The sequence below is a fragment of the Corythoichthys intestinalis genome, chromosome 7 (genome assembly GCF_030265065.1).
Source record: "Corythoichthys intestinalis isolate RoL2023-P3 chromosome 7, ASM3026506v1, whole genome shotgun sequence".
Taxonomy (NCBI): domain Eukaryota; kingdom Metazoa; phylum Chordata; class Actinopteri; order Syngnathiformes; family Syngnathidae; genus Corythoichthys; species Corythoichthys intestinalis.
The window spans coordinates 4,208,198-4,236,143 of NC_080401.1; the positions used below are offsets into that span (position 1 = coordinate 4,208,198).

Below are 27,946 nucleotides of genomic sequence, written 5' to 3' on the forward strand. Positions count from 1 at the left end.
TCCTAGCTGAGAAGCGACAATCATATTGGAGGCATTATCAGTGACCAAAACCAAATCTTTATCTGTTATCTGCCATTCTTGTGCTAAAATTTGCAACAGCTTAGCCAATTTTGCTCCGGTGTGGCTCTGTCATCACCTTCGTTTGGAGTACGCAACTCGCCAGCGCCCAGTTGTTGCTCAACTCCCTCATAAGGTGCGCCGTTACCGTGACATATGATTTGGTAGCCACTGAAGTTCACGCATCACATGTCAGAGCTGTCCTGCATGCTTTCATTAGTGATTCCAACGCTTTGGTTTTGGTTATGTTGTACAGTTCAGGAACAGCTTTACAGGCAAAATACTTTCACTTCGGGAGTTTGTATCTGGGCTCCAGCGTCCGCACCAGAGCGCGAAAGCCTTGGTTTTTAACGACGGCATATGGGTGTAAATCCTTAGCGAAAAAGGTTGCGATGGATGACGAGATTCGTTTCGCCCTTCAGAGTTACGGGGAAGTTTTGACAGTCCTTCTTCTATTGTTCGCTGGTTAGCAGGCGCAACAACAACAGGCGGATTGTTCTCTGCTAAATCGGGGTGGAAACGGTAGAGGTGCTGTCGCATGTTTGTCGTGTTCCCGGTGTTTTTACATTTACATTTTCTACAAATGGAGTACCTTTTGTCAACGCCCTTTCCATAGTCATGTTGACAAAACCCAAAATGCTTGCGCACGCTAGGTTTTAATCCTAAGGAGTAAATCTCCCATTCAGTTACGTCCACTGCCGCCATTGCCATGTACGTTCCTATTTGGTGTCCGGTGCTCGTTCCACGAGCAGCGGCTGTCTTTCTGTAAATACGTTAATCAGAAAATAATTAGTTTAGTTTTGTCACTGATATTAAAACATTTTTGAGTAAACCACCACCCTGCCTTGCTTCCCTGTTGTTTTCCCTGCTTTTGAGTCCACCATGCCCCTCACTCCTGACACTACTGTTTGCAGATAATACAACTTGTTGTGTACGTGTATGTGGAATTTTGTACCGCCTTGGTCAATTAGAAGATTTTTCTTTTCGCTGAAGATCACCGTTGCCACACGAAGTAGCAGCCTTCACAGAGATGTCTTGGGGGTATGTCGGGACGTGCAGGGCGCATCTCAGGATCGTCTTGCATCGCACTCCCCCACTGTCAACAAGCTACACCTCCGCGTCACCTCTGTGCATGGCGACTTCGTTGCTTCTGGTCCCATTTGCCTATTCCACGCAATGTGTTCCGGTCTGGAAGCTGCTGTATAACTTCTTGAATTTCGCCACGTTGGTGATGATGTATGACCTTTTATTCTTTGCATTCTGCTCCCGCATCTGCATGTCGCTCAGCCCGAATGCATATTTTTTGTCCGCTGTCTCATCATAAGCTTTGCGTGTGTCATTTCGCCGCTTGGTCCGTCTGCAACTTGCGCTGTTGTGCGTGTTACTTTTGCAAAAAGTACACCACTGTTTTCGCGGACACATCCTGGCTATGAGACCGGTAGATCGGCATTTGTAAGACACAACTTCCTGATTTTCAGTGTTATTGGGCGTGCGCTTTGTACTGAACTGTGCTCTTGCCTTCATAAAGTAGTCCTCACATGCTGTTGTACGCATGTTCTGAACGTCCTAGTAACTACGGAGCTTCGTTTTAAATTCAGGAAAAGTTATTTTGTTATCACTCTGGGACACAATAATGCGTCTGATAGCCCTTTCAGAATCATGGCTTATAAGTGTCATTGAGCAGCGCTCCTGCGTTCCTTAATTCTGTGATCACATACTCAATGATATTCTCGCTTGGCGTCTTCTGCAATGAGGTCACCTCTGTGTAAAGGTTTATGATTCTGGGTTTGCCTCTCCCAGCATAGAACTCTTGGAGGATCTTCACCGCATGGCGTCAGTCATCTGGCGCATCACCAGTGACAGGCTTTTGTCATCGAGGAACTGAATTACTTCAGCGGAGGCTTCATCGTTTTTCTCATCGTCCTTGTCGGGCTCATTTAAAATCGTGTCTTTAAACTCCTGCATAATGGAATGTCAATATGCCTTGTGTAAGAATTGGCTTTAAATGCAACATATTGAAAGTCGAAGCTATCAGTCATTTTGATTAAGATTTTATTTTCTTTCATTACACTCATATTTGGAACTCGTTGTTGGTTCTCTCACACACGCACGCACGCACGCACGCACGCACACACACACACACACACACACACACATATAACAAATAATTGATATTATTCCTGGCCTGCTTCGGAAGCTATTGGCAAGGAGGCTGATCGTGGTTCCAAAGGCCCTGGTCATGGCCTCGGGGACTGCCCTCGTCCAGGTCGATTGCCCTATGGTCATCTTAGATGACAGTGTTGCCCACGGCTCGGATGACAATATTGTCCCCGGCCCGGACGTCGGCGCTGCTGCAAAACCGGACGTCGGTGCTGCTGCCAACCCGGACGTTGGCGTTGCCCCCAACCCAGATGTTGGCGTTGCGTACGGTCCGGACTACGGCGCTGCCTCTGGCCCGGTCGACAGCGTTGCCGGGAACCCGGAGGAATGCTTGGTCGCCTACACAGACGTTGGCCCAGGCGTCAGCGTCGCCTTCCTGATCGTTGTACGCGCCGTCGTTAGCACCGTTGTTCTGGCAGGCGTCATCGTGGCCTTCCTGATTGGCGTGCTCCCCGCTGGCATCTTCTTCCTGGCTGGCGCCATTGTGGCCTTCCTTATTGGCGCGGCCCTGGCCGGTATCTTCTTCCTGGCCGGTGCATTGTGTCCATGTTCTGTCACAGAGAGAAAAGTGTTACTTTATACCTCTACTAAAGTCTAGAATGTTGTTTGAACTAGATACTTTCTAGTTTTTGAAATTTGGGACCATGTAAAAAGTGCTTAGAAAATGAATTTTGTTCCACTCAAGTGGATCTACATACATGAACTCTGCTTTATAATATATATATGTTGCTAATTAGTACCCCCAAAAAGTTACTACTCACGATTTCCAGTCATTTATTTATAATTAGCGTTTTTGTGTTACTTTTTTTTTTTTTTTTTTTTTTTACTACTGTGGTTCAGTGATATTTGCATGGGCAGAGTCGGATTTTAGGTGCATAGAGCAGTTTTAGATCACGTGCACCAATAGGAGATGAGTCCTGTTGCGGTGTGAACGTGTGTGTTCAATTAAATTTGAACTAATGTGAAGTGAAGCAGGAGCAACACCAGTAATTTAAGTTGTGTCAACCCAAGTAAATCATCTTGGGCCACCATAACTTGGTTGTCGTTGAACAACACTAGTAAACAATATCAAATTGATATTAATGAATAGAGTTGTACCAACTGGAGTTGATTAGTTGCCCCAACTCAAACAAATTAATTAGGTCCAACACAGTTGCTTTACACTTGAAGAAGAGCAATTTAATCAGGTGGAACTACTTTCCATAATTTTTAAATGTTCATCCAACAAGTTGATTTTTTTTTTTTTTGTGTACTCACCTGAAGTAGCGTCACAGCTTTTGTGCTAAAGCCTTTATGCCATGACAGTGACCTGCCGCCAAGAGGACTAAGTCCTTTATAAGCGAAAAATCATCAGGATTGTCGAGACAATATAACCTAGGTATGACTGCAAAGACTCAGGACAGAATCCAGAAACATCCCATCTACAACAAGAGCACAAACTTAATCAGTTCTCGCACATCGTCGTGATCATAAATCAAATGCGAATAAAAGACCTTCAGAAGAGTCCCTCAAGGACGCCCTGAAAATACGCTGGTCTTTATTAAGCTTGTTTGAACTGATGCAATCCTCGTGTATGCGGTATGTCATGTTCTTCAGGATTATATACTCCACAGAAGGAGCTGGGGAGGCCCGGCTGATGCAGCTACAGATGACTGTATCCGACACAGTTCAGCAGCCGGCAGTGTGTAGGATCTGGATGACCGCTAAAAACAACAAAGAGGCGGAGGAGCTCTGAGTTTGCGAGTTAGTAGGGAAGACTAGGGCAATGTGACACATTTTCTTACATTTGCTCCCCTCCAAGCAAGCTAAAACAACAAACCAGTAAAGTTGATATTTCCCGTTAATTTAGGATGTTTCCTAGCAAAAAATATTAATCTGAAAAACAGCTGGGAAAAAAAAGTCAAAAAACAACCCACAGAATGAATTTCTTACTCAGAAAAACGGAAAGTTGAAAAATCAATCGGAAAAGAACCCCCAAAACATATATATAACAAGAGGAAAAAATAAAAAGACCCCCCAAAATAAAGTTAAGATTTTTTTTCTTTTTTTCAAGTGAATACGCTTCTGTACAAGTCTCCCCTGCTGTACAGTACTGTAAATTGCCATATAGGCACTGTTATATTACCATTGATTGCTAAATCCATCAAACCATCAAAAATCATTGCTCACTTTCGAGATTGTTGGCGGGTTCTGGGGTCAATGCTGGTGGTTCATGAACCGATGGTTTCGATGAATCATCATCTGGGGCAGTTTTACTCTTGAGATACATTTATCCAAGGTTTTTTTTTTTTTATATACATTTGAATAAAAGATTGTTAATATTGGACACCTCATCTTGATTTAAAAAAAAAAAAAAAAAAAAAAAAACACCTGTAATCGCAGCAAACAGAAAAACATCCCAAGTCAAGTTTTTCATTGCAAAAAAGAAATATCATCCCTCACTTTTGAGATCGTCTGCGGGTTCCAAGGGCAGTGCTGGCGATTCATGAACTGGTGGTTCCGGTGAATCATTATCTTGTTAGAGCCCCACAGCAGGCCTGTATGCTTTTCCCTTTTTTTTCCCTCCCAGTCATCAGCGCTCTGTCAACCCACCTGTTCTGCACTCCTCGTCATTATCACAGCCTCGCTACACCCACGCCCTCTGCTCCATTGTGAGTTTGTTAGGCCCCAAATACAACAGATGCATCATCAATTATCAGTAGTTTCAGCACCTTTAAGAGAATTATAACACTAAGGGGCTGTGAGATGTCAATAGAACAGTTATGTGGCAATATAACAAATATTGATAAAGTAAACAAAAAAATACATTATTCATGACCAATTATCGAAAATAGGTTGAAAATTACGAAGATTTCCGAATGTAGCCCGGAAACAGCCGAATGGGGCTGTGACGTCACAGCCAGGAAACAAAAGGTCGAGGCAGGTGCCATCGTTGTTTATCGCCGAGAGATTTGCGTTCGTGTTTTACCAAAAAAATCGCTAAAATGGTTCAAACCTGTCGTGCTATGTGGTGTACAAATAGCATTTGTCACAATTTAGTACCCATGAGTTCCCGAACGTGAGAAAAAGAGCTGGACTACGCAGACAATGAGTAAAGTTTGTCCGTGCAAAGAGGGCTAATTTTGCAGACCCAGCCTCCGGCACGGTTTTGTGTGGTGCGCGTTTTACACCTGAAAGCTATTCGAACTATGGACAAATGAAATCAGGTTTTAGGCTGCATTTTTTTTTTGGTTGGGCTCAAATTGATAACCCAAAACACCAAAGAAATGTTCATAACTCTCCTGGTCACCATTAGAAGAACGTTCGTTATGTCGGATTCGTCGCTGCAACTAGAAACAAAATTGTCCGCCATCATTGCCGCCATTGAGTACTTTGTCAGGACCCAAGCAATGAGCCGGGTGCTTCCTAGTTGTGACGTCACGCACACAATATGCTAGATTTCCGGGATCTCGGGCGCCGGTCGTTTTAGCTTGACAATCGATGCAAATTTCTATCATTTTCTTGGTGTTGCGATGTGTGTAATTACACGAAGTGGCATGATAGGAATCCAAAAGGCATGCATTTATGGATAAATGATGGAATATTAGCATTTCCCCAGGTGTTATAATACCAATTTAGTAGGAGGAAAGTAGTAGCCTTCCTCCTGCTACTAGACAGACTGCGGAGGAGGGGTTGTGGTAGAAGGAGGCTGGATTCGGTCCATCCACTGACCCAGCGCAGGCGTCGTCAGCAAGTTGATTAATATCACCTTGTGGCTGAACTGCGGCTGGACAGCCAATGCCTTCACCAGTACTTTAGGATGAGTGCAGAGAAAATGGATGAACTTCTGTCTCTTATCGGCAATGAACTCACCCGGCAATCCACCAACTACAGATCAGCCATCGAACCAAAGCAGAGACTTGCTGTTGAACTGAGGTGGGCTCGTATTTTAATGCATTACAAATCACAACAAGCTGAACAGGTATAGTATCATAGTATAATTTTAAAAAGTATAAGAACTACAAAACAAAGGCAATATTAAAAAAAAAAAAAAAAAAGTCAACACAAATAGACACCCACAGCACACACACACAAACTCAACCAAAAATAATGAGGCAGCTCTTTTACATGTTCCAGAGAGTGAGGTGTTGCTTCCTTCCCACTCCTGAGTGCTTGGAAGCATTTGTATGAAATGTCCAATTGGTTGGTGTCCTGGGATGTGTGGGGTGTTGAAATATAATTGGTCTGTTTGCTAGTAAGTGTGAGATGGGCAATGGTGGGGCAGGTTATGCAAATTTAGATGTACAGATACTTATGTAATGTGATGGTTGTTGCGGGGGCTGTGCACTCTCCTCTTCCGAATGTTGCAGTTCATCCAGGTATTTCAGTATCTGTATCTTTGCTCTGAGCCACTTCCTCCGGCCTAGTCTGTTTAGCTGGGGGACGAGACTCATGGCAAAGTGGTATGCCTCATCCAGTGCTGTGTCTGGCCTGATGTCTTGTAATGCCAACAAGAGTCTATGCACCATGGAGTCTGTACCCTTGTGTCTCCTTGTACGGGCGCTGCTAAATGTGTCCCGCACCCTGGGGCTGCGAGACCTCTCTGGCCTGTCCCTTGCCTCCGAGGTAGTGGCATCTGGCTGCTGTCTCTCAGCAGTCACAGATGAGCTGCCACTGGGCTGCTCATCTGATCCATTGAGTGCCAGAGGTGTGGATGACCACTCTTCTTCCAAGGAGGTGGCACTCATACTGGCTTTTGAACAATGAGGTTGAGAAAAAAAATTAAACTCATTCGTCATAGGAGGTATTACATTAAGGATACATAATCAATATCAATCAGTTTCTTCGCAATGTGTCATGAATAATTACAAAATTGATAGTCTGCAATACTGCAAATTGCGGATGACTAGAATTCACAAAGACCTTCTGGGTTGTAGATGGGGCAGAAGAAAGGACATGAGCTCTGCATACTTCCACTCCCTCTGGGTTCTTCCTGCTGAACCACTAACAGCAACTTCCCTTCTGAATTTCACAAACGCATCCCTCAGGCACTTCCATCTGGTTTTGCAGATATTTGCTGAAACAAAGAGGAGATGAGGTTAATAAAACAATCTCGCATGTAACTTCTCTTTGTCAATTCTTTCACAGATACTCGGCATCTGGGGACTCACTGATGAGCTTGGCATTCAGCTATCGCCTGGGTCACACAACTGTAATCAACTCGGTGCATATGGTGTGTGAGCAGCCATCAAAAAGACCATGATGAAACGACTCCTTCAGGTTAAAATGGGATTTCCCTAATTGCCTGGGTGCACTTGATTGAAAACACATATTGATTCAAGCACCCCCACGATCAGGAAGCCTATTCATTAATTATAAAAGAACATTTTCCATAGTGCTTTTGGCGCTTGTTGATGCCGATTACCGCTTCATGTGCATTCAGGTGGGAGATTTTGGTAGGACAAGTGACGGTGGTCTATTTGCTGGATCACATTTGGGGGTGGGAAGAGCAAATTGCAGACTCCAGGTCCCACAGAGTACGCCTCTGCCTGATGCTGCCCACCTCGGGAATGTGCCACATACCATGGTAGGTGACGCAACATTCCCTCTAAAGCCGTACCTGATGAGACCCTACCCCGGAATGAACCTGAGCCGCAAAGAGATATTTATTTACAGACAAGGGTGTTGGAAAATTCATTTGGCATTTTTGCACCCCGGTGGAGGATTCTCCATCGTAGGATTAACCTGAACCCCAAAAATGTTGACACTCTCGTCATGGCAGCCTGCACACTGCACAATTTCGTTCATATAGCTTTTTCCCTATAGCTGTTTAAACGCCCAAATAAATGTAAAATACTTATAGTTTCCAAGGCAGAAACGTGACAGAATCCCCCCACCCCATTTTTCTTTTTTTACAGAGCGTTCTAATCAAGTCAAGTCAATTTTATGCCGTTTTAAAGACGCCACAAAATTGATGATTTTAATTCTAATATTCACTCACTAACCATGACAATCCTAACTGCCGGTACTTCACCTGTTGTGTACACATTGTCATCACTTGTGGTGTTTGTTGCTGCATCACCCTCGTGAGGTGGTAAAAGAAAGTTTCCAGTTACATGTTGTTGTCGGATCAGTGGTGCAAGTTACGTTCTTTCCACTTTTTGAGGCTGTGAGCTTGTTGCATTGCTAAAAATTGCTATTATTGCACATTTGTCAGTTTTTACGAGTGCTTTTCTCTTTTTTCTTATTTTTTCGGCTCCACCCCTACTCTTTTTATCCATGATCCAAGCCCGGAGCTAGTAGGTAATTTAGCTATAAAAAAGACTCCGCTTAGTGGGCGGAGCTGCGTGTTTTATTTTCACCTGCACACATCAGGATGGGTCTAAAAAATTATATATATATATATATATATTTTTTTTTTTAAGACGGCCCACAGGGACAGCAGTAAAAGCATGTAGGTAATACCAAAGGTGGGGAGAGTAGCCCAAAATTTTACTAAAGTTAGAGTAGCGTTAATTCAAAATAATATTACTAAAGTAAAAGTAGTCATCCAAAAAATTTACTCAAGTACAAGTAAAAAAGTATTTGGTGAAAAGAATACTCAGGTAATCAGTAACATTGTGAGTAACTGTTTACATTTTTGTTGGATTTAAAAAAAAAATTTTTTAAACAATGGTATTTTCCCGAGCACAGTTATCTATACAAACTGTTATAATAATACTGTACAAGAACCCATAACATAACCACTTTTTTTTTTTTTTAAATCATTGCATTCCAACGACAAAAAAAAATTTTGCATAAATGAACCATTATTCGTCCAAAGAGCATGAGTGCCCTCTGGTGGAGAAAATAGTTCCTAGTTTGAATAGTGAATGGTTCCTTCATAATTACTATTTTGAAGTTAAAAGGATCATATCTCTGGTCAATCGGTGCCAAATAAAAACAGGGAGAGAGGTTAAAATCCGTGCTTTCGAGTCATGTTGATGGCAGCGATCTATATAAATTCATTTTTTACGGTGCGTTGAAGACACCTCGTGATTGAACAGGCTGGCGTGAAGATAGAACGGCAAGCTTGCGTCTGACTGGTATAATGGAGTCATGTGATTATTGTTGCGCCATATCATTGGTGAAATCGGTAGAGCTACCCGGGTAATACACCAGGCACGTTTGTACTATTGGCATTGGTGGCAAAAAAAAAAAAAAAAACTATTATGAAGAGCAAAGAGAAAAAATGTAATGACTCTTGTGTATTCCAAAGTAGTGGTGTAAGAGTAGTGGTTTTTTTCTTTACAAATCTACTCAAGGGAAGGTAACAATTACAGCTTAGTAAAACTGCTCTAAGAATTACATTTTTCTTCTAAGGTTACTCAAGTAAATGTAACGTAGTACATGTAACGCGTTACTACCCACCTCTGGTCACACCTTTGAGACACTTCACTCATGTATTCTTCTCACACGCTCCTCGTCAGCCATTTTGCAATGATTTGGAAGTCAATTCCCAGCTAAATTTTATTCACTTCTCGCTACCCTTACCCAAAATGCTTTGCGGGCTGTTGCAACTGAAAGTAATCCCTTTCAAACGGCAGCATCTGCTTGCGACATGACAAATAAATTCAAGTATTCTATTTTCACACTAGGGCAGGGGTGGGCAAACTATTCAACAAAGGGCAGCAGTAGGTGCAGGTTTTTGTTCATACCCATCATGAGGACAGCCTTTCACCAATCTGGTGAAGTGCAATCAGTTGATTGCAGTCATGTGCTTCTTGTTTCCACTGAAACCTCATTGGTTAAACTGTCTGTGCTGAATCAGTTGGAAGAAAAACCAGGACCCACTGCGGCCCTCGAGAACTGATTTGTCCACCCCTGCACTAGGGTGAGAAACTCAGTCATCCGTGAGGGACTCGGTGTCCACGAGGGTACCACGGATAGAAAGACATATACACTCACCGGCCACTTTATTAGGTACACCTGTCCAACTGCTCGTTAACACTTAATTTCTAATCAGCCAATCACATGGCGGCAAATCAGTGCATTTTTTTCACTCACTCGAAGATCCAGGAATTAGACCAATCCCATGATAACGTTCTAGCCGTGGTCAGGCCGTCGAATCCACAAAATAGACGGATCTGAAAAGCCGCTGCGGGACCGTCGAATCCAGAAAATAAATAGACAGATCCGAAACCAATATTGCACCCGCGGTGGGACCGTCGGATCCAGAAAATAGACGGATCCCTTACTTGACTAAGGATCCAGGAAAAATGTTTGTGCGCCAGTTGTAATGCGTGGTAGGTAGGATACGTGCATACAGGGACCAAAAACGGGAGAAGCTTCCACTTATGAACATTTATTCACAAAAAATAATAATTCCACCTTGACCACTCACATCATTCTCCTTGTTTCAATTTGACTGGAAATTGCATCCAAAAGCAGCACATCGTAGCATTTTACTTAGCGAGTTTAGGCAGCAATACGCAATTGTTGTATACGCTACACATTTGGAAAGATCCCCTTTACGTCATCACTGCGAGCCCGCAAAACATGGCGCCAACTATCGGTCAAAATGTGTTCTAAATATTATAAAATATTGCCATTGATTTAACATTTTATGTGTTTCTAACAATATATTTTAGTACAAGAGAACAATTGTGGTTTATTAGAGCCTACATGTATTTAAGGTAGAGGATCACTTTAATGTTTTCGTTTCAATGAAATTTGTAAAATTATTTTAATGAGTAGGTCGCCATTGTTGTTGACGTTGTGACTGTGACGTCACATGGCCACGCTGCCGGAATTCCCATTGTCACTCTTTAATTATGTAAGGTAGTGATTTAAATACGCCACAAGGTGTCAATGGCGAATTATACATTAATTAAGGATCAAGCCAATGAGTGCGTTTTGTCCCTTGACTGACGCTGTAGTTTTCCTTTAATCCACAGTGAGTTGTAAGGCAGAGAGAAAGGAGAGTGGACACAGGCGTTCAGATTCGTAGCTCGGACTGCCCTGTTTATTGGCATAAGATTCAGCAACTCCATCACAACAAACATAAGTATCATATAGTGAAAATACAACAAATATAATATTCATATCTCTCAAAAAATATTCATGAAAAGTGCTTTAATCAGTATTAATGAGGCCCTATTCTCACAGTTTAACAACAATGCCAGGAGAACTACGAATTCACAATCAAAATAGATATGCAAAATACTCATAAAACTTACTCAGACTTTGGTCAAATTCTATTTAAACATTTTAGCAACTCGTTTAGCTCAACAAATACACTGCATGGCAATATTTAGTCAAAATATACAAGCTATGAGGCTGGGAGCCATTATCAGGAGTCTATTTTGTGGTGAATGGACCCATCAGTTGAGGGACAAAACACAGTCATTGCCCTGAGCTCTTATTAATTTAAAACTCGCCATTGACACCTTGTGGTGTATTTTAATCACTACCTTACATAGTTAAAGAGTGACACTGTCAAGTACGGCTGCGTGGCCATGTGACCTCACCGCCCTGCAACATCAACAACAATGGCGAGCTATTAGTTTTTTTTTTTATTTAAAATTTTACAAATTTTATTAAAACGAAAACATTAAAAGGCGTTTTAATATCAAATTATTATAACTCACAACATGTCTTTCTATCCGTAGTACCCATTAAGGATTTTTACTTGTTCGATCATCCACACCATACTGAACGAAAACCCCAATATTCAGTCAAAATCAGTGACTCTTAATACTAAGTAATATGTTGAAAAAAATTGTTTCTGGGTGAAAAAAAACACAACAAACAAAATAATGGGGTTTGAAAATGTTTAATTCATCCTGAAAAAAACAGTACAAGTTGATAATAACAACCCCGTCCATGTTCATCTCCAGGAGGCTTCCTACTTACAGCAATTTCTATAAGAATTGTGGGGCTTATGGGCTGTCAAATTATATTATTCTCTATTATATATCCTCCATTCCAAAGGTTAGTTTTTAGTAGTTATGTAATTTAGCGCAGTCTTATTAACGTGTTAATAACAGAAGCCCGAGAAAAAAAAAAGCTTTTAATTTGCGATCAGGGCCGTCTTATATTCGGGCCAATACGGTAATACATGACTTTGGGTAGTTATTTTGAGATTTAGAGGCAGTTCAAGGTTTAATTCCGATCTACACGGAAGGTCGCCAGCGTAAAAACAGAACTTGTTGGTAACCCGGGGACTACCTGTAACCTTATGCAGCGATTCTCAGACAGGCCTGAAAAATGAAATGATAAATTGATACTTCTAAATACCACATAGCTCTTAGAAACATGCATCTCCTTCACTTCAGCCAATACAAGGAGACATTCACAAAATGATGCAAAGCAATATTGTTTAAAAAAAAAAAAAATCTTGATAAAGCAGGAATAAATGCCTACTTGCAACTCACATAGCATCAACGATCAGTAAAGATAACAACTAGCATTGACTGGACCTATAAAACGAAAACGATCAGGTGCCATAAAAACTGGTGTTCATATATGTATGTGTTTCTGTATCCAAAGGAGGGAGGGGATGATGCAGGACAATGACACTGATGAATTACATCATATCAGCAGGCTGTGGATTAAAAAAAATAGATGCACTGAAACAACATCATTCTTTTTTCCCATGATTTTGTGTAATATGTATTTTTACAGTACTTACTATGGACTCATCCAAACTTCTCTTGCCTCTGTAAATGACTGAAGAAATAATAGGATAAAATAAAAACACGCTCATGATACACTAACACACACATCATTTAAGATGACAAAAATGTATTAAAAATAGCAAGACCAAGACAAATCTCTAATATCATTGTGTCATGACTTTACACTATTTCATGACATCACATATTACACTTACCTGTACCAACATCATCTCCTAAGCAAGTGACTGAAAAAGACAACATGATTAATGAGCTAATTTACTTTTAGTAACCAAGCTCAAATGTTAAGCTACAGTATCAATAACTTTAATACACATACTGTCATACATAACTCTACCTGAGTAAATCCTCTGACCACAAAATGAGACTTTGCTGTCCTCTGCTGTTAATGGAGCCACCGTGACATGATAAACGTCACCACATTGGACATCTGCAATAGCACAGTTGCTCTCTCCTGCAGATGTTGTACAGTTGTAGTAATTGTTGCTACCCATCAGTTCAGCTATGTAACGGTGGCTACTGCTTGTGATGCGCCATTGCAACCGCAAAGAGTTTCCAGCCATCTTGTACACCCTTAAACCTGATGGACAACATGCACCTGCAAGACAAAAACAGTGAGGCAGCGACCAGTGGTTTGTGTGGCTATCGTATTTTATATATACACTGCGAATTTCTAACGTTTTAATCAGTATAATTTTCTTGAACCAAGTCAAATAATTTTCTCCATCTTGTTTTGAGATTTAAAGACGGTTAACAAATTAATGTGTCAGATTATCCAATTTACTTCAAGTAAATTAGTATTTATTTTTATTATGCCCATACATCTAAAAGTTGGTCATTTTTCACTTAAATCAAGAAAAAATCGTTTCAAATAATTTATTGAACAATATCTATTCTTGAATTAGGAAGATTTCTGGCATTTCAAAGCTTTTTTAGGATTAAATATAACATTTCTTGCTTAAAATAAGTCTGTGAAACTTATTTTCAGATAGCTATTTTTCTTTTTTCAAGCAATCTGAGTGAAATTTATTTGAAGCACTGGCAAATAATCTCACTTATTTCTCGTATATTCACATTGAAAACAAGGGAATTTAACTAGTTTTAAGGAGTTGTGTTTTTGCATTGTATATATCATATAGTGTGTGTGTGTATATATAATATACAGTTATCCCTCGCTGCTTCGCGCATCAAACTTTGCGCCCTCAGTCCTTTTTTTTTTTTTTTTTTCAATCAAAAAAAACAAAAACAAAACAAATGAGCTTTCCCAAGCCGATCGCATCTCACTCCCTCTCCCTGCTCTTTGTTCGTCATGCAGGCAGTGCACGTGCACTGGAGTTGTTTATTAAAGTTAACAATGATTGACAGATGAATGCGTTTCATCTTGCTAGAGTCCCGAAGTTCACGCGTCAATCATCGTTTAACTTGTTAAACAATTGCTGTGGCAACTCATTGTGTGTAAGTGAGCAGCTCCTAGCGGATTTGAATCACTCACTCAGTGAAGCATTTAATAAAGTCAAGCATTTTTTTTACTTCTACTTTATTCTTGTTTAAAAATACTTCGGGGGGACGGTAAAATTTTTAAAATTTATCATAATTACTACATTTGAAGTGCTTAAAAAAAACATTTATTATTATTTTTTTTTTTTTATTACACTTTTGGGGAAAAAAAGTGAAAAAAAGATGTCTTATACAGTATGTATCTCTTTCCAATGCTAAATCTCAATAAATACATTGAACACAAACCAAAAAAACATTTGGGGGATGCGCTACTTCACTGTTCTTCACTTATCGCGGCGGGTTCTGGTCCCCATTAACTGCGAAAAACGAGGGATCACTATATACGTATATACATACTATATATTTATATGTATATATATATATATATATATTAGGGCTGCCAAAATTATCTCGTTAACGGGCGGCAATTAATTTTTTAAATTAATCACGTTACAATATTTGACACAATTAACGCACGTGCCCCGCTCAAACGGATTAAAATGTACAGTACAGTGTAATGTCTGCTTGTTACTTGTTTTTGGTCTTTGGCGCCTTCTGCTGGCGCTTTGGTCCAACTGATTTTATGGGTTAGTACCATGAGTGAACATGGTGTAATTATTGACATCAACAATGGCGAGCTACTAGTTTATTTTTTGATTGAAAATTTTACAAATTTTAATAGAACGAAAACATTATGAGGGGTTTTGATATAAAATTTCCAGAACTTGTACTAACATTTATCTTTTAAGAACTACAAGTCTTTCTATCCATGGATCGCTTTAAGAGAATGTTAATAATGTTAATGCCATCTTGTTGATTTAATGTTATAATAAACAACTACAGTACTTATATACCGTATGTTCAATGTATATATCCGTCTTGTGTCTTATCTTTCCATTCCAACAATAATTTACAGAAAAATATGGCATATTTTATAGATGGTTTGAATTGTGATTAATTACGATTAATTAATTTTTAAGCTGTAATTAACGTGATTAAAAATTTTAATCGTTTGACAACCTTTATATATATACATATATATATATATATATAATATAATATATATAGGCCTATACACTCTATATATACAGGTAGTCCCCGGGTTACGATCTATTTCCGTTCCTGTGCTGGCGACATAACTGAGATTTCCACGTAAATCGGAATTAACCCTTTAAGTATCCCTAAATACTCCCTGAATCTCAAAATAACCATCCAAAAAACATGTATTATACATCATAGTACTAAAAAAAAAAATGACGGTCGATGACTGTTAGGGCTTTAGTCGCAATCGCATCTGCGTCGCCTTGCTGAGAGAAAAGGGCAAGAACAAGGAATCAGCAGATCTCCCGGCCGAAAGGAACTGCAGGACGTCGGCGATGCTGCTGGGGGTGACATGACATGAAGAACGTCAACTGGGACTAGGTACTGTTTACGCGACTAAACCTCAGAGACTACCTGTATCAATATGCACTGCAAGAACGCACCTCCTTAAAACTAGTTAAATTCCCTTGTTTTCAGTTTAAATCGCCTAAAAATGATTGAAATTATCTGCCAGTGATTCAAGTAAATTTTAATCACTTAGATTTTTTGAAATAACAAAAATAGCTGTCTAAAAATAAGCTTAAGTATTTTGCTTAAAGTTATTGTAAACAATAAATTTGTATATTTAACCTTAAGGTACAGTATAGGTATAGGTATTGGTCAAAACAATATTTGAAAGCAATGTTTTCTTGATTTAGGTGAAAAACGACCAACTATTAGATGCATTGGCTTAATGAGAACAAATCGTAATACTTACTTAGATGGAATAATCTGACGCATTGATCTCTTAACTAGTCTTTAACACTCAAAACAAAATGGAGAAAATGATTTAACTATATTTAAGAAAAATAACCTGATTAGGACTTTATTTGCAGTGTAAATACTGTATATGAAGCAATATCTCTTCTGTTAGAGGCAGCTCAAAAAAATGTTTTTTTTAAGTCTGAAGAAATTTTATATAGGTGTGGTGTGTATGGATTATTGTCTACTACTATGTGTCAGTATGACTGAATACCATACAAAGTACATGAATAACTCACTGGATGAAAAACCCTGATAGGTGCAATTAGTACTGCGTCCACTGTGGCTGTAAGCCTCCATTGTGACTGTGTAGTTTGTGCCACAAGTGATGCATCCCATGAGGCAGTGTAAGTCCTGGGTGTGGCAACTTGCATGACCACGCGATGACGTCAACGAGGTCATGAAGGAATACGCGCCTTTAGCGTGAGACCATGAGACATTGGTCATCGCCTGAGTGACCTGGTGCACGGTGGTGTTGGCTGGACAACAGGGTTCTGAAGAAAATTGAAATATGTTCAGTGACCATGACAAATGTATTTGCAATTTTAATTCAAATAATTATTGATGAAGTTCTACTCAATCACAGACTTATTACAGTGCCTAACATTAGTATGTATTAGCTCAAGCAGTGGTTGAGAGAAAATCAGTCCTGCAATCACTGACTTTTAAGTTCTTAGTAACCTATTGTACTGTACTGTTTTATTGTAATCTTTTGGTCTTTTTTGTTTTGTGTTACCTGCCTAGGGACTGTGGATGTAAAATAGCATTTTTGCTACAATCTGTCATATTTGTGCACAGTCCCTATTAAATAAATAAAATTGCAGTTGGCAGATGTATAAGACTGATTAAGTCTTATCCACAGACTCACTGATGTGGTTGCAACCAAAGATGCAACTAGATACAACTGACTAAAAGGTGGTGAAGAATTATGCAAACAATTATTTGTATTGATATGTTTTTATTTCATGACATTACTCGTTAGAAATCTGTTTTCAATTAGACGTTACGCAGTTTTTTTCCAATAAATGTTTGTGTTAAAAATGCCAAATTGTTTTAGCCATGATTGATTTATGAATGTAATAACACATCCAAGGGGATGAATACATATACTGTATATCCAATTTAATACAGTAGCTGAATAAAATAATGTGAACTTTACAATAATCATGCTCAGTTTATTTTTTATTAACATGGAGGTATTTATTTGTTAGTGTGATGCAGCATTCATAAGGTTTGAATTCCTTACCTGTTTCTAGTCTTTCCGAGTAACTTTGTAAACTCTGCCCTGCAGCGCTGGTTGCAGTGACAATCACCTCATAGTTGCACCCACAGGGCAAATCTGTGATGTCACAACTACTTCCGCCAGAGGTGCAGGTGTACGTGCCATCTTCTCCCACTGCATTCACGCTGTAATTGGCAGCACGGTTGTTTGCTGTCCAGCTTACACTGACACAGGAAGAGTTTTTGGGATCAAGCTGGATATGCATGGGCATGCAGGGAGCTGGCCAGGAAGAAATAAAGAGGAGCTTTATAGCCAGTGATACCAAGCAAGACGACCATAGTTCATTTATTTAAGATGTCTTTTTGAGCAGTGGCGCCACCAGGGGGTGGCCACGGCCCCACCCCAATAAATTTGTTGGCCACCCCACTGGCCGCCCCATCGTTAGATTGTAGTAGCATCAGTTATACATTTCACTGTGGGTGTTATGGACTGACTATACAATTAAATCAATTGTAACATTAAGTATAACACAAAATATAACACAATACACAAAGTATATCAGTAGGCGTGTCCTTAAAGCGGAAGTTCAGAATTTTTGACGGTAGGTTTAATCTTCGACTTAGCAGGGTTTAATTAGTCGGTGGAGTTGATTTCAACTAATTCCGTGCAGTTTATAATTTATTTGATAGTTTCAGGGCTCCAGAGTTACTTAACCAAGAGTCAACTGGGCTGAATTAGCAAGAGAAAATACAAAGAATTTGTTGAAATCAGCTCTACCAACTAATTAAACCCTTACAAACTCGGAGATTAAGCCTGATGTAAAAAAATCTGAACTTCCCCCTTAAGTCTTTCTTATAGTTTTATTCTGGCCTTTTTGCTGCAACAACAAAATAAAAACCTGAAATTATTACTTTTAGTTTTGCTGTACCACCCGAAGATTTTAAGTGGCCCCATCTGGCCACCCCTATGAAAAATTTCTGGAGGCGCCACAGTTTTTGAGTCTTCGGCATTAGTGACATTTCTTAAGTTCGCTATGAGTAGTACTTTTTTTTCGCGAATGTATAGTTTAAGATGTATAGTTTACAGAAGAGTAGAACCATTCAAAACATAATAAAAGTCATCATAAAATTAATAGCACATAGGGTTTTCAAATTTTTCAAATGCATATGATTGTTATAAGTATCATATAAATGAATATATATATTTATAATTTACATTATTCTTTATGCTTTAGGACCTATCAGAGTTTATGTGTTCTACCTGACGAAATAGTGACATTGTTCTGACCTCCCTCCCCTCCCGTGCTGATATTTGGTTTTGCCCACTGCAGACCGTGTCCCTCTGTGTGTTATGCATTCACAGTAGTAAAAAGAAGAGAGCAGCACGTCTCCACAAGAGGCTCCAGTCCCACCACTCACAATTCACAGCTGAAAAAAACAGTGTCTTAGCTATAACCAGAGGTTAAAGTGGGATTTGACAGGTGGGGGAGCCCTAAACTTTGCTATTCAAATTAAATTTATTTATACAGGTATCCCCGAGTTACGACACACCCGACTGATTTCGATTTTACGACGCTGGAGTCTCGTCTGCCATTTTTTTCTGTTTTTAGTAGCATGAACAGTACCTTATCGTACCTCACCGTATGTTATTTTTTACCTAATTTTCTTAATATGACTACTCTTCCATTTGGCAAAATGTGCATTTGATTATGTTGACTTTTGGTTTGTGATGCATGCTTTTATTTTGGCGCAGGAAGCGTAGAGCAGGTAGTACTTCCGCATGCAAGTAAGAGCACATTACACACGAAGAACGTATTTGCTCCCACAAAGAAGTCACAGCCGAGTGAGAGGCAGTGGGGAAAGATTACAACTTAGCTCTGTCTAGCAAGGATTTAGCTCCAACGTATTGGTGAGGACAGTAGAATGACGTATAATACATGTTTTTGGATAGTTTTTTTTAGATTTAGGGGGTATTTAGGAGTACTAAAAGGGTTCATTCCAACTTACACGGAAATTCAGGTTACGTCGCCACTGTAAGAATGGAACGTGTTCGCAACCCGGGGACCTACATTTACAAAAACCTGAGAGGTCGTCACAATTTAAAAAAAAAAAAAAAAAAATTGCTGGTATTTAGAGTTAATTTATTGATTCATATAATTAAGTTAATAGCTCATTTAGAGTACCTTTTCATGAAATGCAAATTTTGTGAGGAATTTTGGATTTTCATGAGCTGTATGCCAAAATCATCAATATTAAAACAATAAAAGACCTGCAATATTTCAGTTGGTGTACAGCGAATCTAAAATATACGAAAGTCTAACCTTTATCAGTACATTAAAGAAAATATTTAACTTTATCACAATTTGCTATTTTTTAGAATGACTAGTACATACTCACATTTCTGCATAAAATCACCATCAAATGTGATCTGATCTTTGTCAAAATCACAAAGGTTTTAAAGACAGTGTCTGCTTTAACTAAAACAACCCAAACGTTTATAGGTTTTTTATATTTTGATGAGGAAAGCATGCAAACAATGACAGAAAGGGGACAAATAAGTAAGTGAACCCTTGACCTAAGGCAGACATGTCCAAAGTCCGGCCCGGGGGCCAAATGCGGCCCGTGGTCAAATTTCATCCGGCCCCCAGCCTCTGTCATAAAATCAATAACCTCCGGCCCGCACTCAGACTTAATAAATTGGTCTGCAGTACTGCTACCAGCATATGAAGTAGATTACACACTAAATGCTGCTCCTCATTTACCCATTATAAGGCAGCAGCACTCCAAGCAACATTATCCCGTGTGACCCTTCACTTCCAATTTTCTAAAATAGCGACAATCAACAAAAAAAAGTTGACTGCGACAGCCGACACTTCAAGGATAGGTGGAAATAGGACTATTTCTTCACTAAAATACGCAACAACTGTGTCTGCCTCATTTGCAAAGAGACAGTTGCTGTTTTTAAAGAGTTCAATGTGAGGCGATATTACCAAACAAGACACGCTAACATGTACGATAAGATTACAGGGAAGATACGCAGCAAGAAATTGAAGCAACTTGAAGCTAGTTTAATTTCACAGCAGCAGTATTTTGCAAGAGTCGAAACAGAACGCCACAAAGGCAAATTGCGAGATTGTTGAAATTATTAAGTGAAAAAAAAAAAAAAAAAAAAGCAAATGTGACACAAAGAATGGCTTGCTAAAATTTGCCTAAATATATTGTTCTACGTAAGGGATGTCAGCCAAGGTCGGCCCCCCACATTTTTACCACACCAAATCTGGCCCCCTTTGCAAAAAGTTTGGACACCCTTGACCTAAGGAGACTTAACGAGCCATTGAAACCAATTTTTACCAAACAATTCAGGTCAGTCAGGTGGGAGCCCAATCACTGATGAGTGGTTCAAAGCTACCCTACCCACTATTAAACAAACACCTGGTAAGAATTGTCTTGATGAGAAGCATTGTCTGATGTGCATCATGGCCCGGTCAAAAGAGCTGTCTGAAGTCCTACGATCAAGGATTGTTAACCCATGCTCATACATTTCTCCGGGGAGAGTTGGGACGGGGCTTTACAGTCCCGGCCTGGCTCCCCCCGTTTTTAATGCACCACACACCAAGGTTGTGGGATGGTTGGGACCTATTGGGGGGTGGTACCTCACGGTTGTCTCCTCACCACAGTCCCCGCCATCCCTGCACCTCTTTTAAATGCACCACACACATCATCCACAGTAGAGCTCCGGCAAAGGGCGGTGGGACGGGCGGCTGGGCAGAAACTCCATGCTGCAGTCCCACTGCCCTAAGCCAAGCTCTCCTATTTTAATGCATACATTGCACTACCCTCCCCTCACATTCCCATCACGGTGCTGGGTGATGGCTGCCAGTCGGGAACCTGGCAGCCACAGTAATAGGGTGGTAGGTGGGTCCCACACTTTTTCCATATGGCGTGGCTCCTGGGGTGTGGCCTCCCTTCTGCCTGGGCTGCCGGCCGCGAGGGCGGGTTGGGGGGTCGGGGCTCCGATCTTGCATCGCCCCGTGGCTGTTCCTGGGCGGTCTTCTGCCTCCGCCTCCCCACTCTTCTCTGGCTGGGCATCCGCCCTGCGCTCTGTCGCGGGTCGCTGGCTGGGCGCTGGTGTATCAGCGGGGTGTCGCCTGCACCGGCGGGGGGACCCTGCCTTGCCTGGAGCTTGGTGGGCCGCTGGGGGTCCCGTGGCGTGCTGTGCTGGTTGGGGGGCTGCGGCTGTGGCTCGTGGCCCGGGTGGGCGGACGGGGGTAGGCGTGGGGTTGGTGGTGCGTCCCCTCCGGCCATCCCTGAAGGCCGGTTGATGGGTGCACGGGTGGCCCGGGGGACCACCCTGGGTCCCGGGGGGGGGACGGCTCGTTTGCTGGGCTGCGGGAGGAGGGATGGGCTGCGCTTGGCCCCCCGGCCCCCCGCCCGCCCTCCCTCCCTCCCCGGGCTTGCTGGGTGGGGGCTGTGGCCCTGGGTTGGTGCCCGCGCGGCTTCTCCGCCCGTCTGCGTGGCTGTTGCGCGCCCGATGGGGCTTGCGTGCTGCTGGATGTGGTAGGGCACGCTCGGGTTGGGGGTCCCGGTGCCGGGATTGGCGATGCGGCGGCGTAGGGTTGGTCGCCAACGGGCTTACACTCATAAGAGATTCACACTGGGTTCTAGATCACAGAACTGATTTGTGTACACTCTACCCCTTTCAATCACTTGGCTTATAGGCTTTTAGACACCCTCATCCCCCTCTTTCACTGGCCAATAGGCCCCCACATGGTGTAAACCGGAAATACATCTCCAGCATATTAGTGACTAGTCTAGTTGTTCAATGTATTTCTTGTTTTGTTAGTGTATGTGTTTCTTTTCTTTCTTATTTTGTATTTCTTTTCTTCTGTCCCCCCATAATCCCTTCCTGTTCGCTGTTTTGTCATAATAAAAAGGTATTTTGAATGATCACAATGGGAGTATGTCAGACTCTCAATGTGAAACATTAAAACTGTTCAGACTATCCGGGCACTTAGACTTCCATTCTCTGTGTCAAACAGCTTAACAGGACAGGTTTTTAAAAAAAAAAAAAAAAAAAAAAAAAAAAAAAAAAAAAAAAAAAGATTGTTGATTTGTATATAGCTGGGAAAGATACAAAACCATCCCTGAAAGTCTGGATGTTCATCAATCAACAGTCAGAGAAGTTGTCTACAAATGGAGGGAGTTTGGCACTGTTGCTTCTCTCCCAAGGAGTGGCCGTCCACCAAAGATGATGCCAATAGTTCAGCGCAGAATACTCAGAGAGGTAAATTTAAAAAAAAACCTAGAGTGTCTGCTAAAGACTTACACAAATCAGTGGCACAGTCCAATATCTCTGTGTACACATCAACTATACGTAAAACTATGGCTAAGAATGGTGTTCATGGAAGGACTCTACAGAGAAAGCCTCTACTGTCTAAAAAACATTGTTGCTCGTTTAATGTTTGCAAAAAGGCACTTTGACACTCCACAGAAGTTTTGGCAAAATAGTGTGTGGACTGATACTGAAAGTTGAATTGTTTGGGAGTAACACACACCAACATCAACACCTCATTCCCACCGTGAAGCATGGTGGAGGGAGCGTCATGATTTGGGGTTGTTTTGCTTCCTCAGGGCCTGGACAAATTGCAATCATTAATGGAAGAATGAATTCAAAAGTTTATCAGGATGTTTTGCAGGAAAACCTGAGGCAGTCTGTCAGACAGTTGAAGCTAAAAAGAGGATGGATTCTGCAACAAGACAATGATCCAAAACACAGAAGTAAATCAACTTCGGAATGGTTTTCGAAGAACAAAATACACATCTGGAGTGGTTCAATTCAATGTCCAGACTTGAACCCCATTGAGAGGCTGTGGCATGTTTTTTTTTTGTTAAAGCAGACACCGTTTTTTCATCTGTGTGATTGTGACAAAGATCAGATCACATTTGATGGTGATTTTATGCAGAAATGTGAGAAATTTCAATAGGTTCATTTACTTTTTCATACCACTGTATATATATGATATACAGTATATATGGCGGAAAACACTCAGGTGACTTGAAGTTCTGCTATGAGACCCTCAATATGGCCAAATATCAAAATTGTTCGATATGCATGTGTGATACATCATTGGAAAGCTTAAAATCTCAATTTTCTGGGGGAAGAAAAATTTGCAACAGGAGGGCATTTGGAAAGAAAAAAATTAAACAGCAAAACCCTATCTGGAGGTGAGAGCACACGAGAGCAGAATTACAGACGCCATGACTTTAACAAGATATTATCGCGTTCTTACCTTGTTTCGATCCAAAAACTCCACGTAGCATGTATCACCGAGTGTCAAGACACGGCTGTGAATGGCCACAGCTGCATTTTTGGAGGATTTTATGGTTGAAACATGGTACTATAACAAGGGTCGCGATGCAGAAATCACAGACATCGAGGAGTGGTCGAGACTTCCTTTTTCATATATTTACCCTTTTAAACTTTTTTTTTTTTAATTTCTTTGTTTGGATCGATTATCATCTAACATATCGGAGAAGATGCGACAGTAACGAAAAAAAATACAATTAAGAAATAATTATGAGGTAGATATCCGTGACTTTTTTACAGACACCAATTTTTTCATTTGTGACGTAATTTGTTTAAAAGTTTAAAAATATGCGAGTGAATAATTTTTTAAAGGCCTTTTTTTTTTTTTAACTAAATATTAGACATAAATTAATAATTCTGAAATAAAAATGACAGACATTTTGAATAAAAATATAATTAATTACCTTCGTTATATGGCTGGGTTGAAGCAAAAGCGGTTGCGCGACGTCTGTAAACGGGCGTTTCCAGGGTGAAACGGACAAATTAAAAATAGTTTGGGGGCTTCATGCGCCATGAATCTACTATGGCAGCATATAGACATATTGTTCTATCAAACACAACAGTTGTTTTGGCTTAAAATACAGCAGTTTCTTTTAAAGAGGAGCGCATGTGCTTTTTCAGTCTTGTCTGTGTTTTCCACCATATACAAATCTGAGTTTTTTTTTTGTTTTTTTTTTTTTCATGCAGGCTATACCCTCAGACCTGCTTCAGGTGACAATCTCAATCCCCCCCAATTTAAAGTTACACCCTTGCCTACCTGTGTCTTTAGTGTGAGCCTTGCATGCACGATTACAGCCGCTCATGTCATTGCAAGGGGTCACAACTACACTGTAAGCTGTATCGCAGCTGAGGTCAGAGAGGGCGCAGACTGGTGCGGTGTCATTGCACAGGATGACTTCTGAAATATCCGCTGCTCGAGTCTCATACAGATCTGCTCCCCGAGATGCTGTCCAAGTGATCTCCAGAGTTTCTGTGCTCACCAGGGAGACGGACACGTTTTCCGGACAACAGGGCACTGACAAAGACATGGTACACATATGGTAACACTAAGGCACGGTTCACATAAGAATTGTCATTGTCATGTCTGAGCTTTGACTGACATGTTGTATAGTTGACAACAGGTCCTTGAGGACTGGAGCCAGCAGGGTTGTAAGCAAACACATACAACTGGAACATGTAGCCACATTGGCAGTGGTAGGTGCAGTTGTTGCTGGTAGTTGCGCATGTCTCCTCGCTGCCGTCCCCTTTCTTGATATAAGCCATGTAGCTATCAGTGTAGGGCTCAATATCCCAGGAAAGAGTGCAGTTTGATTCCGCTGATTCCACTATAGCCAAAGATTTAGGTGGGCAAGGGACTGAGAAAGATAGAAAGCAACAAAAATAATTATTATTGGGGGTTTTTCAGGGCGATGACGTAATGACAACAAGCTATAAATATGTCTTGGATGACTGTAACATAAGACGATAGCCAGTTTTCATCTGCTGAAACAAGAAAAAATGCTGGATATTGTTTTTTATAGTTTGGTCATGTCACTCATGTGATGTGCTGCGGTGGTCTTATTTTAAATATAATCAGATTGAAAGAAATACGGAATGCATTGTCCCTATAGACCCTACCCACCGACGTCACAAAATCACGTGATCGCTGTATTGTTCCGCCCCCTTGTCCGTCATTTTGTGTCTGTATTATCAATGGTCTCAATTGATCGAGCAATTTATAATGCATTTCATGGAATACCCGGTGCTTTCGGATGCCGTAAACTCACTGGATGCGTTGCATAAAAGGCGTTATGTGGAAAAGCTTCAGTTTATCCATTCGCCAGATCCATATTTGATGCCTAAATCGATGTTTTTCGACCCGCTGTCTTTGCCTTTGTCGTATTTGCCTGACATCTGCTAGCTACCCTGATATTTACAACTATCTTGTCCACACAAAATCAGCCTATTCTCACGAAAGTTTGAAAAACTTTAACAGCTTGGAGGCTTATAAATACTTGATTGCTGGTTGGGTGAAACAGGTCCTCGTCCACGAAAATTCGGCAGGAATCTATCTTGTGCTTGGAAAGGTGAGTTACGAAATTTTCAATTCAAAATCTTTTGTTCTCACTAACATCCACTGTCAAGTCTAATGTATTTCATGTCATTTGTCAATGGAGCTAGGGCTTTTAATGTTTATATGGTTTAGCGATAGCACTCTCACTACATACATACGTGTATGTTGTCGGCGATTAGCCTAGCAATGATCTTAATTGTGGTTGTCAGCCCCAAACCCTCTAAATATATATTAAATGCATCTTACCAGATATAAAATGACTACTACATAATCTGTGGTAATCGTTTGGAGCCCAGTTTTCTCGTCGAATTGCAGCAGCCCATCTCACTTTCTCCTCTCCGGGTCTCTCGGAATCCGGTAGAACTTCAAGTCTCTCCGTCTATCTTCTCTGTTATTGCAACCGACCGCCACACACGCCTTCACCATTTTGATTATTAATGTTAACGAGCAGAAAAACACGCCGTAAATAGGAGGAATGTACGTAGCCGTAACAGGTAAACACGATGTGTTGACGGACAATTGGGCGGCACCAGTCAGGAGGGCGGAGTTGTGACGTCACGTGGGTAGGGTCTATTGGAGACCACAGACAACAAATTTGGTGGCAACAAAAGCCTGCCACTACACCTCTCAGAAAGTTAATCACAAGGATATTTATTCAAAGTTAAGCTGTAACAAGACAATTTAAGATGTAGTCTTACAATTTCTTTTAGCATGTAATCTATTATAATTTTAAAATCTATTTGCATTTTTCATTCATCTGTTTTTATTTTTGGTGTAAATGGTGCGTTGAGTTCAGGCTAATACATTAGCTTGTTTGTGGCAAATTATGTTACAGGAAGAACATTTGGACATATATTATTTAACCCGTATTTGAACTGTTGAAAACATGTGTACTCGACTGTCAATATTCATACGAAATTTTGAATGAATGAATGAAAACTTTGAATTTTTCTGCAATAAACAAAAGCTTCCCAAGATCAAAAACTCCAAAATTTAGCTTAATGGTAGATTGCAAGCAACTATCAGGTGCATACTGCTACCTTCTGTACAAGAGTGCAGCACCCATCTGAGGGTGCGCTCCTCACAGTGTTGGTTTTTTATTGGTCAATATCTTGTTAACCTGCCTAATCTTGCTTGTACTCGTGTTGCTGCCTGTAGTGCTCAGCTACGGTACAGTTGCACTGTGCTTATCGATTGCGCCGGAGGCATAGGAACGAAACTATCAATTCACAATGAGAAAAAAAGAAAACTAACGTGTCACGCGGATGACAATTTAAAAAGTAGTGGCAAAAAAGTAAAGATACTTCCTGTAAAATGTAGTGTAAGTATAAGTAAAAAGTACCACTTCATATTTGTACTGAATAAAGTACAGATACACAAAAATGTACGTAACTCAAGGGCGTAGGTTTGCATTGGGATGGTAGGGACAAAACACTACCAACTTTTCAGGAGGCTCAGATTGTCCCCACCAACTTTTCAGGAACCTTATTTGCATTAGATAATGTGTTCAGTTATATAGGTCATTTAGATTGTCTTCCCATTTGTTGGAACAATAGAATTGACCCTACCATTATTAACTCATGGGCGTAGGTTTGCATAGGGACAGTAGGGACAAAACACTACCAACTTTGAAGGAGGCTCAAATTGTCTCCACCAACTTTTAAGGAACCATATTTGCATTTGATAATGTGTTCAGTTCTATAGGTCATTTAAATTGTCTTCCCATTTGTTGGAACAATAGAATTGACCCTGACATGCGAGTCACGCCTTCATCCATCAGCTGTTAAAGACTCATCACACCAACATCAGTGACCCTCTGACGAAGGCGGAAGTGTTCGTGCTGAAACATGTCAGGTAAATAAACCACCTACTATTGCCTGGGATAAAAGGTTTGACGAATTTACAATTGTAGGCAAAATGAACTCAATACAACAATGCAACTTAAATTTTCTAATAAAATCCAGAAATTTATTCTGGAAGTTTTCATAATGTTTCTTTAGTAGTTTTTGAAAACAAAGGTTTGAATCAAACAGTGTATCACCTGACCTAATAAATATGCACTGCAAAAACCCACCTCCTTAATATTGAAAAAAA

The 27,946-nt window shown here is 40.6% G+C and overlaps 1 protein-coding gene across 1 annotated transcript in view; it reads right to left on the minus strand.

The window, feature by feature from the left end:
• Nucleotides 1-7,240: 7,240 nt before the first annotated feature.
• The window catches only part of LOC130918999 (fibronectin type III domain-containing protein 7-like), a 30,027-nt gene continuing 9,321 nt past the window's right edge, over nucleotides 7,241-27,946 (minus strand). The window contains exons 7-14 of the mRNA XM_057841347.1: nucleotides 24,900-25,154; nucleotides 24,557-24,814; nucleotides 17,458-17,712; nucleotides 16,451-16,705; nucleotides 13,210-13,470; nucleotides 13,070-13,099; nucleotides 12,869-12,906; nucleotides 7,241-7,273 (exon numbers count right to left, since the gene is read on the minus strand). Of these exons, the coding sequence (XP_057697330.1) occupies nucleotides 7,241-7,273; nucleotides 12,869-12,906; nucleotides 13,070-13,099; nucleotides 13,210-13,470; nucleotides 16,451-16,705; nucleotides 17,458-17,712; nucleotides 24,557-24,814; nucleotides 24,900-25,154 (1,385 nt within the window). The remainder of the gene's footprint in view (nucleotides 7,274-12,868; nucleotides 12,907-13,069; nucleotides 13,100-13,209; nucleotides 13,471-16,450; nucleotides 16,706-17,457; nucleotides 17,713-24,556; nucleotides 24,815-24,899; nucleotides 25,155-27,946) is intronic.